Source organism: Balaenoptera acutorostrata, chromosome 8, assembly GCF_949987535.1.
Source record: "Balaenoptera acutorostrata chromosome 8, mBalAcu1.1, whole genome shotgun sequence".
Classification (NCBI taxonomy): domain Eukaryota; kingdom Metazoa; phylum Chordata; class Mammalia; order Artiodactyla; family Balaenopteridae; genus Balaenoptera; species Balaenoptera acutorostrata.
In genome coordinates this window covers 72,725,461-72,738,124 of record NC_080071.1, presented here as the reverse complement: position 1 = coordinate 72,738,124, position 12,664 = coordinate 72,725,461, and the positions used below count along the sequence as shown (strand labels likewise).

Below are 12,664 nucleotides of genomic sequence, written 5' to 3'. Positions count from 1 at the left end.
ACTTGTGCCTACACGAAAACACGTACACAAGTGTTTATAACAGCTTTATTCATAAACTGCCAAAGAGCACCTTACATTCTTGATGTCTTCAAAAGGTGAATGGATAAACTGTGGTTTATCACACACAAGGAAATATTATTCAGCAATAAGAGGTAATAAGCTACCACACAAGGAAATATTACTCAGCAATCAGGCAATAAGCTACCAAAAGACACAGGAGGAAACTTAAATGCATATTGCTAAGTTAAAGAAGTCAGTCTGAAAAGGCTATATACTATATGTTTCCAACTATATGATACTGGAACACAGCAAAAGTATAGAGACAGTGAAAAGATCAGTGGTTGCTAGGGGTTAGAGGGGTGGAAGGGGAGGAGTTTTTAGGGTGGCAAAACTATTATGTAGGAAAATATCATGGTGAATACATTATACGTTTGCCCAAACCCATAGAATGTACAACATATTCTGAATCTAAACTATGGATCTTAGTTAATAATAATGAACCAATATTGGTTCATTAATTGTAACAAATGTACCACACTAATGCAAAGTTTTTAACAGGGGAAACTGGGGGAAGGGGGACATATGAGAATTCTTTGTACTTCTGGGAAATTTTTCTGTAAATCTAAAACTGCTCTTTTTAGGGGACTTCCCTGGTGGTCCAGTGGTTAAGCCTCTGCACTTCCACTGCAGGGGCATGGGTTAGATCCCTGGTTGGAGAACCAAGATCCCACATGCCGTGCAGTGTGGCCAAAAAAAAAATAATAATAATAATTTTAAAAAAACCAAACAAACATGCTCTTTTTAATAAAACTACTTGGAAATAAAGTTCCCTCAAGCAAAAAAAAAAAAAAAAATTACTGTTCTCATGGAGCTTATGCGAGAGGCATAGAAGAAACAAAATAGGCAATAAACAGTAAACAACAAAAGTAAAATATCCTATAGGACATACAACATGCAAAAATTAAATGAGACATCTTTTATAAAACTCCATCTCCCTTTTTTTTATAGTTTAGACTAATTGTGGTAAGTAGGAGAAAACTTGGCTTCTGAAACATTTCAGTTAGTTAGAATAACCCCTTCAAATTATCAAATTTCCAAAGACACTAACAACTCTTTAGACACAAGTGCTATAGAGAAATGTTTAAAGTTGTTTAATCTATTAAACAGTTGAAACAAAACAGAACTCTTCTCGTTTCCAATCACAAGAAAACCAGTCTTTAACATCACTCACTCACACACACACAACTCTAGGGCTGAGTATATGGGCTTGGGCAGTATTAGAAAAGATTCAGGGGCTTCCCTGGTGGCGCAGTGGTTGAGAATCTGCCTGCCAATGCAGGGGACACGGGTTCGAGCCCTGGTCTGGGAGGATCCCGCATGCCGCGGAGCAACTGGGCCCGTGAGCCACAATTGCTGAGCCTGCGCGTCTGGAGCCTGTGCTCCGCAACAAGAGAGGCCGCGATAGTGAGAGGCCCGCGCAACGCGATGAAGAGTGGTCCCCACTTGCCGCAACTAGAGAAAGCCCTCGCACAGAAGCGAGGACCCAACACAGCAATCAATCAATCAATAAGAACGTGAATTTAAAAAAAAAAAAAAAAGAAAAGATTCAAAATATATCTGAGGCAAAGTAGTAATAGCCCTTACCGACTGTCAAGAGCAAAGAAAAGAGTATTTTAAATGCTCCTTAAACTTCCTGCACTGCTTCTCTCTCCTCCCCTCTCTCCGCTGGTAACAGGGAGTAAACAGCACCAATCTACCAATGTGCCCTCTGAGCTTGTCTTCTCAGTGCCTGAAGGAAGCTGTCTGTGCTCTCACCCAGGGCAGCCCCCCACCAACTTCAACCCTCCGAAGTCTTCACACCTACAACTCTCTCCTCTGCCTGCTGGACCCACTCTTCCCTCTACCAGGGAGTAGGACGTGCTTGCTCATTAAACAGACCACCTTAACAACGAAACAGAACCAAAAACTGTAAAACCCCTGTCATAACTCTACAAATCCTTAAGCCCTGACTAATTTCTCTGTTCAAAGAATTATCTTTATCATTCTTCTTTCCTAACCTCACATTCCTATTTTGGCCCATTTTAACTGGGCTTCCAGATCCATCATTCCACGGAAATTGTGTGTTTGCAACATTCCCAAATCAAATAGCCACTGCTCTCAGCAGCATTCCGACTGGTTGAAACTCTATAGGTTCTCCTCTGATGGTTCTCCACTGCCACGTCAAGGTTTGGTCCTGACTGTCTTCTCCAAAATTCAGCCATCCCATCTTGTCCTACATCTTCAAAACCATCTACACACCAGACATTCGAATCTGTATCTTCAACTTGACTACTCTCCAGAACCCTGGATTATCTCAATATTTTTTGTTCACAAGTCCCACTGACAGCTCAAGCTTCAGGCAACTATAAGAGGTACTATGTAATTTACTTTATCTTCTAAAAAGTGAATCACATCTGATACAATAGAGACAAAGACACACACATCCAGACACAGCAAACCGTGCCACATAACGCTCAGCTTTTACCTGTGATTGGGAGCTTGGGCTTCAGGGTATATAACTGGGCAGGAGTTTGATGAGGGTTCATTCCATACCTCAACGGCATCTGAGATATTCCTTTACTATATTCTTTCCTGAAGTAATCTGAAATTGCTTCATCATATTGTGCCGTATGAGTGAAAGCCTAGAATAAGAGTTAAGATTTGTGAAAATACCTGCAGTATTTCTGAAAGTGAGGTAAAAATGGTTATAAGTAGTATATATCAAACTACAACCCCTAGCCCGCACACATGCCTGTGCACACCAAATAATAATAAATAGCACAAAGAATTATTCCCTTTCCATTTCTCTTTCAATCTTTTGACAGACCACCTCTCTGATAGTTGGTCTCTGCATTTACAACAAAAGGATAGCAGCTCCAAGCAGAACCCTGGAGGGTGATGTAATCTGGTGAGAACTGAGTACTGTTGGTTTTGCAAACACTGCACTAGATAAAAGCGTGTCCGCACCTTCAAGGCTAACTGGCGTCTTGTCTCCAAAGACGTGTCTTTGCTGTCGGAGCCCTGCATCTCTGAGGACACAGCCGCATAGTCCTCTGGTTCACACACTACTGTCACTCGAGTGTGGTTTTTGGCTGCCGCTCTCAGCAGGGTTACTCCCCCTTTGAAGAACAAAAGACGATTTGCATTTTCGTATCAGTTTCACCTCTTTCAAATCAAGTCACTGTACACATACTTACTTCTACTATAATTCTTGCCTTAAAATAAGAGAAAAATAAGCCAGATCAATCTCTACACAGAGAAAGAGCTCAGAAAATATCAATGAATCAGTCATCCCAGAACACTATCTGGGGGCAGCGACTATTTGCTAGGCCCTTAATAGGGAACATCCAAGAGTCATCTTGTTTACAGTGTAAAGAAGTGTCTCCTCCAGCAGTCTTCAAATATGGTTTTTCTGACTTACCAATATCAATTTGCTCAACAGCCACTTCAACAGTTACAGCCGGAGAAGCCACCGTCTTTGCAAAGGGATACAGATTACAAACGACAACTCTAAAAACAAAGAGGAATTCAGCTGTCACTAAAAACTCAAACTTCCCTCGTTTACACACCTCAGTCAGTAGCTGTTAACATGACCAAACCCCTTAAGACCTAAAATATCAACTGTGAGCCTGACGTTTTAAAGTTCTAAAGTTACTTTGAAACGTCAGGACCTCCCACATTTGCAAGAGCATAGGTATACAGAAGGGGCTGTAGTCAGCAAATGCTCTCAATACACATTATTCCCTCCAAATCATATTGCAATGTTGCTGCTTGGGTAACCTTAGCAACCCACTGTCCTATCAAGCCATCAAAATTTAAAAACAAAATTTTAACTGAAATAAAATACAAGGCTACCGATAATATCCTCAATTTGGAATGTGATCGCCATTATCTACGACATTGGATTTTACACTCTATTTCCAGTGGATTGTGTAAAATGATGAAAAATGATAGGTCATTCTAAAGGGGAAAGATTTGTTTGTCTTCAGAAAGGTCATACACAATAATGGTAAAAGGACAAAAGAGTAATTTAAAGGACAGACCTGATCTAAAATTCACCACCAGTGAAACAGAGATCCACCCCTAGGGCTGCAATGTGAGGAGATATGTGGGCTGGTTCCCCAGTGAAATAAGCACAACTGGTAAAAACTAACAAAAAAAGAAAAACAGAAGGGGGGGTGGTGGGCAACACTTCCCAATGCCTGATACTAAAACCAGACAAAATGTCGCAAAAAAAAAAACCAGAACAGCATCTTACGAATACGGACCAAAAAGTCCTTAACATACTACCAAATTGAATCCACTAAAATAGAAAAGGAAGTACACACCACAGCAAAGTATGGTTTATCCCAGGACTGTAAGGTTGATTTAATATCTAAAAATCAATTATTGTAATAGCTATGTCAATAAAATAAAGGACAAAAACCACCTGATTATCTCAATAGATGCACGGAAAGCATCTGATAAAACTGAACTCACTCATGATGGAAACACTCAAAAATTAAGAATAGAACTTGCTCAACACGATAAAGGATATTAAAAAAAAAAAACAACCCACAGCTAACATCATACTTCAAGGTGAAAGACTGAAAGCTCTCCCCTAAGATCAGGAACAAGACAAGGATGTCCACTCTCACCACTTCTACTCAACCCTGTACTGGAGGTTCTACCCTGGTCAATTAGCAAAGAAAATGAAATAAAAGGCACCAAGATTGGAAAAAAGTGATGCTATCTCTATTAGCAGGTGACATGATCTTGTATATAGAAAAATCCTAAGGAATTCACACAGAAAAATCATTAGCACTAATCAGTAAATGAGTTCAGCAGGGTTGTAGGATATAATCAATTGAACTTATACACATTAGCGAGGAACAATCCAAAAGTAAAATTAAGAAAACAGTTCTACTTACAATAGCATCAAAAACAAAAACAAACAAATTTAAGAATAAATTTAAATTTTAAATAACAAAAGAATATGACTTATATCTTAAAAAGTACAAAACAATGTTCAAAGAAATTTTAAAAAATCTTTAGAAAGAGATCCCATGTTTATGGACTGGAAGACTTAATACTGTTAGGATGGCAAAATTCCCCAAATTGATCTACAGATTCAAGATAAGCCCTACAAAAATTCCAACGCCCCTTTTTGCAGAAATGGGCAAGCTGACCCTAAAATTCATATGGAAATGCAAGGGACCCTGAATACCCAAAACAATCTTGAAAAAGAAGAACAAAGCTGAAAGACTCACACTTACCACTTTCACAATTTACCGCAAAGATAATGGCGTGGTGCTGGCATAAAGGAGGTATAGATCAAGTGTACCAAGATCATTCAATGGGGAAAGAATAGTCTCTCCCACAAATGATGCTGAGACAACTGGATAGCCACATACTAAATAAAGCCGGACCCCTACCTCACACCCACATATAAAAAAAGTAGCTTAAAAGGAATCAAAGACCTAAGCATAAAAGCTAAAACTAAAGAACTCTTAAAAGAAAACATAGGCATAAATCTTCATTATTTTGAATTATGAAATGGTTTCTTAGAAATAACACCAAAGGCACAGGCAACAAAAGAAAAAATATAGGTAAGTTGGATATTACCAAAATCTAAAACTTTTATGATGGTCAAAGGATACCATTAAGAAAGTGAAAACAATCCACAGAATGGGATAAAATGAATTCTTACAACTCAATAATAAAAAATAAGTAACAATTAAAATGGGCATCTGAACAGATATTTCTCCAAAGGTATACAAATGGCTTATGCTCATGAAAAGATGCTCAACCTCATTAGGAAATGCAAATCATAATCACAATGAGATACCACATCACAGGATGGTTAGAATCAAAAAAATCAATAACAAATGTTGCTGAGTATGTAGAAGTGAGAACTTTTGAACGCTGCTGGTGGGAATGTAAACTGATGAAGCACTTTGGAAAATAGTCTGGCAGCTCCTCAAAAGTTTAAACAGTTACCAGATGACCAAGAAATTCCATTCCCAGGTATATACCCAAGAGAAATGAAAATATATGTCCACATAAAAATCTGTACATGAATGTCCATAGCTGCATTATTCATAACATCCAATAGTGCAACCAATCCAAATATCCATCAACTGATGAACTGATAAATGGGAGTATATCCATACAATAAGTTACTCTTCAGCAATAAAAAAGTGAATTGATATATGCTATAACATGGATGAACCTTGAAAACATGCTAAGAAGCCAGTCACAGAGGACCATATATTATACAATTACACTGATATGCAATGTTCGTGCAAATCCATAGAGACAGAAGATAGACTGGTGGTTGCCTAGGTTGTTGCGGGAAATGAAGAATGAAAGTTAATGGGTAGAGTTTTTTGGGGGGAGGGTCAGGGTGGGAGGTGGGGTGATGAATATACTCTAACATTAACTGTGGTAATAATTGTACAACTCTAAATATACTAAATTACTAAACTACTGAATTATCTACTTTAAATTGGGGAATTGTATGGTACATGAATTAAGCTAAATAAAGCTGTTATACATATGTATTAAAAAGAAACAGTGAATATCATTATGCAAATAACTAAGTTACTTATATGTATGACAATTTAGATCACAACTTCCTAAAAAACCAAAGGTTGTTTAAGCATAATTATGTATCTTAGTAATATAAATTTGGCAAAATCAAAATGTTTACCCACATACAACGTCACAAAGGTCCTCGATAAATGTTTATAGTAAGTGATCAGGAAACTAAACCTAATGCTAACCTTGATCTTTAAAAAGAGACACCAGATTTGGCTTCTTTGTCTTTGATCCCTAATGTATTAAAAGTTCAACTTTGGGGCTTCCCTGGTGGCGCAGTGGTTGAGAATCTGCCTGCCAATGCAGGGGACACGGGTTCGAGCCCTGGTCTGGGAAGATCCCACATGCCTCGGAGCAGCTGGGCCCGTGTGCCACAACTACTGAGCGTGCGCGTCTGGAGCTTGTGCTCCGCAACAAGAGAAGCCGCGATAGTGAGAGGCCCGCACACCACAATGAAGAGTGGCCCCCACTTGCCACAACTAGAGAAAGCCCTCGCACAGAAACAAAGACACAACACAGCCAAAAATTAGTTAATTAATTAATTAAAATACTTATTAAAAAAAAAAAGTTCAACTTTGAATTTTTACCTTATAAGACTGAAATCAAGTCTGGCCATGTCAGCACTATCTTCTGGGATATTACGAGCCAAGATGCCTAATTTAACAAAGTTAGAGTATTAGGTTCAAAAAACAAGTCAGAATAAGGTACTTCTTTCCAACATGATCCCATCTATCAAGTTAAAGACCCTAGCATTGCCTAATTAAGAATACCAGACAGTACAAAACTCAGATTAGTGGGTATACTTAAAAATTGTTTGCATCAGTTCCTGATTCCCTTTTTCTTGAGCAACAAAACATAAAAGGAATTTTCATATAATTGTTGTCAGTTCCATCACTCCATGTACTCCCATAAATAGTGAAGCATTTTGAAAGAACTCCTTTGAAAGTCAGTTACACTGTGATGCTTTATTCTAAGTTTGGAATCATCATAAAAGTTTTTTCACACTCTAAAATCTAAGTATTTTCATTAACTCCAGCAGGAAATATCACACTCTAACTTATTTATCAGGCCAGGACTAATAGAAAGCAGAGGAATCCATCAATTAATAAAGCAAACCAGATTTTAAACAGGTTCTAATGTGTTATGAACTTTAGCAGCACATGTGACAAAACCAGTATAACCTCACAGATAATTTTTTTTTGAGCTATGACCTGCCTTTTTCCTTATTCCTTTGTTTATTCTACAAAGTAACTGAAAACCACTGATTGTTTTAAATTGAAGGTATCAGCCACTTACCAGCATGGACTGCAGGATGCAAGGTTTTCACACGCCCCCCTAACATTTCAGGAAATCCAGTTACCTCAGAGACATCTCTGAAAACAGATAAACAGAATATTGCTAGTGCTTCTGCTGAGTTGTCATTTTACATTTTACATCATTCCAAAGCATCTTCCAACATTTTTTCAGAGCCTGGATTTTCACAATTCAGAAAATGAATCATAAGCCATACTAATGAAATATTGAGAAATAAATTCAACTCACAAGTAATTTGGCAATATACAACAAAGTATTAATATTCTTATCTCAGAAACAGACTAAAGAGAAAGCAAGGATTTATTTTTATGATTAAACAAGCATAAAGACAGCAAAGTAAATGAGTGGGGCAATAAAGATTGTTTAGTAAAGTGGTGTTGGTATTAGAATAACTGGTTAACACTATGCAAATACAAATTCCGAATCAAAAGTTTGAGCACTTTAATAAAAGAAAAGTACCAAAATTAAGTATGTGAGGAATGCTTTCAAAACATTGAACAAAGGACTGATCTATGTAAATTTAAAAACTTTTTACTCAATACATGAAAAGAAAAAGTAAGCTGGAAAAAGATAATCACAAAACATGACAAAGGGACACATAAAAGACAGCATTTAAATATCGATCCATATCACCAAACTGACCTGAACCCTCTCTGCCAGAATTTACAAGCAAATTTTTAAAAACCCACAATATGTGAAAAAAGCAAGAAGCAAGACCATCTAACTTCTGTATGAGCTATGAAATAAAAAAATATGCTTATAAAAACACTGGAAGGAAACACATCAACATGTTGAACATGGGTTACCAGAGATGCTAAGGGAAGAGAGACTGAATCTTAAGAGTTGAATTTTAATGATGTCTACAGTTTCACTAAAGAGCCAGTCAAAACCGATCATATGCATCCTGCAAATCACAACTTCCTTCTTGCCCAACAGACAGTCCACCTAAATTAATCTGTTGTGGCTGAGGAGGGCTCTGAAATGAGGACTCTGGGGGTCCCAACTCCTTACTCTGTAAATATGAACAGAAGTTACTAAATTTCTCTGGGCCTCATCTTCCTCTTCCACAAAGGTGGTTAAGTAGTTTACCAATCTCACAGCCTGGCTGGGAGGAGTAAATAACGTTATTTTACTCAGTGCTTGTAATACATTACTTTCTGATCAACGTCATCACACTAGGTTCTGATTGGACTTAAGCTAGAAAGCAAGTTGTGCCTTACCTGACTGCCAGACCAGCATCTCTGAGAGCTTTTGCAGTCCCTCCAGAAGCGATCAGATGCAAACCCACAGAAGCTAGGTCCCTGGCAAATTCCACAAGGCCGGTTTTGTCAGAGACACTAAATAAGGCTGAAACAGAAAACATTTCTCATCACTCGCTGTACATTATATTCCTCAAGGCCGGGGAGCGGGGGTTGTATATTGGGGGCAGTCGGGAATCTCAAGGCCCTCACTACCCAGACCTTGACCCGGGGCCGGGTCTGCCGCCAGCGAACCTTACTACCGCGGGCCGGGGCCTAGCAGACCGCAGCGCCGCCTCCAACCCTGCCGGGCCCCCGCAGCTCCCGCCCGGCCGCCGCCATTGCCGGAGTTTAAGGTCGCCGCGCGGCACGGATGCCGATGGCGCGGCACCTCCAGGGCGCCAAGGGGCTCACCGAGCTGGCCGGGTGCCATGGCTGCAGGCGGCGAGACCCCCGGGAGCGCGGGGCACAAAAGCGGAGACGCCACGTGCGGAGGCGAGGGGCGGTGCGGCCAGAATTTATGCCGGAAGGAAGCGGGGCGGACCCGGTGGGCACCTGATCCGTCACGTGACCCAACCCTCCCCCTGTTCAATTTCAGACGCGGAATTGGAGCCTCGGGGCGGTAAGGGAATGCGGGGTGGGGTGCGGTGCAGCTGGCTTCCTAAATCCAGAACTGGAAGGGATCACCGCCTACAGTCTCACACTCCGGAGAGCTGATTTGTCCCTGCCCTCAAACTGTGGTCGCCCCAAGCCTCAGGAGCTAACTCCTGTTGCCCAGGGCAGCCTTTCCCGGAGGCTGATCAAAGTGTCAGAAGCCCTGACGGAGGAATCAAGAAAAACACAAGGAAAAGTTCTTAGAGCAGCAAAGCTAGAAAGCATCTTGGCAATCATCTGCCTTCCTCCCGTTTCAATATATTAAAAAAAGTAAAACGAAAGCCTAAAGATTAAGTGACTCCACAGTTCCCAGAGGCAAAATGAAGTTAAATTGACATTCATTTGAGTTTTGGATTCCACATTATACAATAGCCTGAAATCTGCTTATGAAAGTTGGTGTCTTCTGGCAAATCGGTAAATATTTAACTCAAGCCTGGATGAGAGGAATGATAATGGTTGGGGTGGGGGCGAGGGGAATGCCATTTTTTATTTTGGCTGCGTCTTGAGGCTTGAGGGATCTTAGTTCCCCAAAGGGGATTGAACTCGGCTTCCTGCAGTGAAAGCACCGAGTCCTAACCACTGGACCGCCAGGGAATTCCTGGGGATGCTTTTCTTAATCCATGAAAAATAGGGAAAGCAAAACTGAACACATTCATTTCTTTTTGAAAATAACATCTTTGCCACAAAATATACACATGTTGCTGTCTAAAGAAATCTTTTAAAAATGTTCCTTGTTAGAATTATATTACAAAATAATAGTGCTGCCTATCTTTTATACTCTGTCTTGGGCTCACAGCTGCAGAAAAAAAAAAAGTCTTCTCTTACCCACATGCTATTTATTTCTGTTTTTCCTCTTCCCCGATTTTTCCAGTCTCTTCTTTACTCCCCAAGGTGAATACCTATTGGCTAGAATCAAGGGCTGTATTTTATAACCTCTGAATATGTGAACACTTTGCTCTGAATATTTCTCACATTTCTAAGAGAAATATATTAAGATTATAATGGTGTCTTCAGAGTGTGTTTGCCAACTTTGAATTTAAAAAAACAAAGTTCATAGCTCGTAATAAAGGAAATTTCCCTGGCCAGTCACTGTAGGTTTTTATAGGATACAAAAAGCAGAAAATAATGCAGAGATTTAGTGATAAGAGGAAAATAAACAGCACTTAGGCACTGGGCATTTTTCCTGCATGTGAATTTCAAATATTTAATATAATAAATATATATTGAGCCCTGTCTGCCTGCATGGCAGAAATACAGTGTCAGAAAGACAAAGATGAATATCAACTAATCACTGTTCTCAAGGAGCTCATGATGGAATGTAAGTGTAGCAACATAGTTAGGTACAACTAGAAAATACTAATAGAAAGAGAAAACATGGGATTAAACTGATTTTTGTAGAGGTCCTTTGGAATGCTGCCATATATACTAAAAATGAATGAACTGTGGGTTCCAGACCAAGACACAACTCTCTTCATTTATGATGTTTGCTAAGATTAGTTCTAACTAATCCTGCCATAGTATTAAAGTTCAGACTTAATAACTATCTCATATGTTAATGGCAAGAGGAGTAAATGAATTTTTTACTAGCTTTGTGATCCTGACCACATCACTACATCTTTGAGGACCTTAGTTGCCATGTGTGTAATAAGGGCATAATATTTGTTCTGTAAGCTTCAGATTGTGAGATGCAAATTAATTTATTGAAAATACAAACTATAAAGTGACTAATAAGGGGAACAAAGAAGCATATTTCCTTCTTGGTTCATTCCCTTGATATAGTTGACCAAGTGTGTATCTCTCTGGACTTCATAGTATGCCCTCCTTAAAAATGCTAGTCACGGGCTTCCCTGGTGGCGCAGTGGTTGAGAGTCTGCCTGCTAATGCAGGGGACACGGGTTCGAGCCCTGGTCTGGGAAGATCCCACATGCCGCGGAGCGGCTGGGCCCGTGGGCCACGGCTGCTGAGCCTGCGCGTCTGGAGCCTGTGCCCCGCAGCGGGAGGGGCTGCGATGGTGAGAGGCCCGCGCACCGCGATGAAGAGTGGTCCCCGCACCACGATGAAGAGTGGCCCCCACTTGCCGCAACTGGAGAAAGCCCTCGCACGAACCGAAGACCCAACACAACCAAAAAAAAATAAATAAATAAATAAATAAAGTAGCTATAAAAAAAAAAAAAAAAATTAAAAAAAAAAAATGCTAGTCACAAGCAAGCTAGTGTGTCAGAAATGAAACGAGAGATATTTTCATAAAGATGTGGATTCACCTTCTAAGGGTCTATCACTAGCATTCCTGTTCCAGACAGACAGAAAAGAACATGCGTGCACTATAATGATTATATTTTCATTTCTTCTCTTCTTACTTCACACCCCTCCCAAAGGAAGCTTAAAGAACCTGAAATCATCTTTATATATCTAAAAACATTTGATATGTTTATAAGTAATTTCAATTTCTCAAGTGTGCTATTATCTGTTTTTCTTCTATCTTGTTTATTCTTTGTGTAAACTTATCATTTCCTCCAAAAAGCCTCCATTCTACTCCCAAATCTGTGAACTCCTACTAGACTCTAAGGATTAGTAAGGCTGCTCATTTTGGGCCAACTTGCTCTAAGGGTTTACCACTCACATGGATATAGTCTGCCATATAAAGTGATTCCCAGGAGCTTGGATAATCGGATTAATGCATTAAGGATTATCAATAAAATTTCTCTCTGATCTAGAGGTTAAACTATCTTATGACATATTAATGAATCTGAACATTTTCCTTGAAGGTTCTAGTGAAATAGGAGGGAAGGGGGGCAGAGCACAACCTTTAAAAGAATGACATAGCTTGAGGACATGACATA

At 39.6% G+C, this 12,664-nt stretch overlaps 1 protein-coding gene across 1 annotated transcript in view; it reads right to left on the bottom strand.

The window, feature by feature from the left end:
• Positions 1-9,737, bottom strand: part of ATIC (5-aminoimidazole-4-carboxamide ribonucleotide formyltransferase/IMP cyclohydrolase) — a 33,459-nt gene extending 23,722 nt beyond the window's left edge. Inside the window, exons 1-7 of the mRNA XM_007187874.2 lie at positions 9,585-9,737; positions 9,153-9,279; positions 7,915-7,991; positions 7,206-7,272; positions 3,461-3,549; positions 3,007-3,158; positions 2,525-2,681 (exon numbers count right to left, since the gene is read on the bottom strand). Coding sequence (XP_007187936.2) covers positions 2,525-2,681; positions 3,007-3,158; positions 3,461-3,549; positions 7,206-7,272; positions 7,915-7,991; positions 9,153-9,279; positions 9,585-9,603 — 688 coding nt within the window. The 5' untranslated portion in view covers positions 9,604-9,737. The remainder of the gene's footprint in view (positions 1-2,524; positions 2,682-3,006; positions 3,159-3,460; positions 3,550-7,205; positions 7,273-7,914; positions 7,992-9,152; positions 9,280-9,584) is intronic.
• Between the last annotated feature and the right edge of the window lie 2,927 nt (positions 9,738-12,664).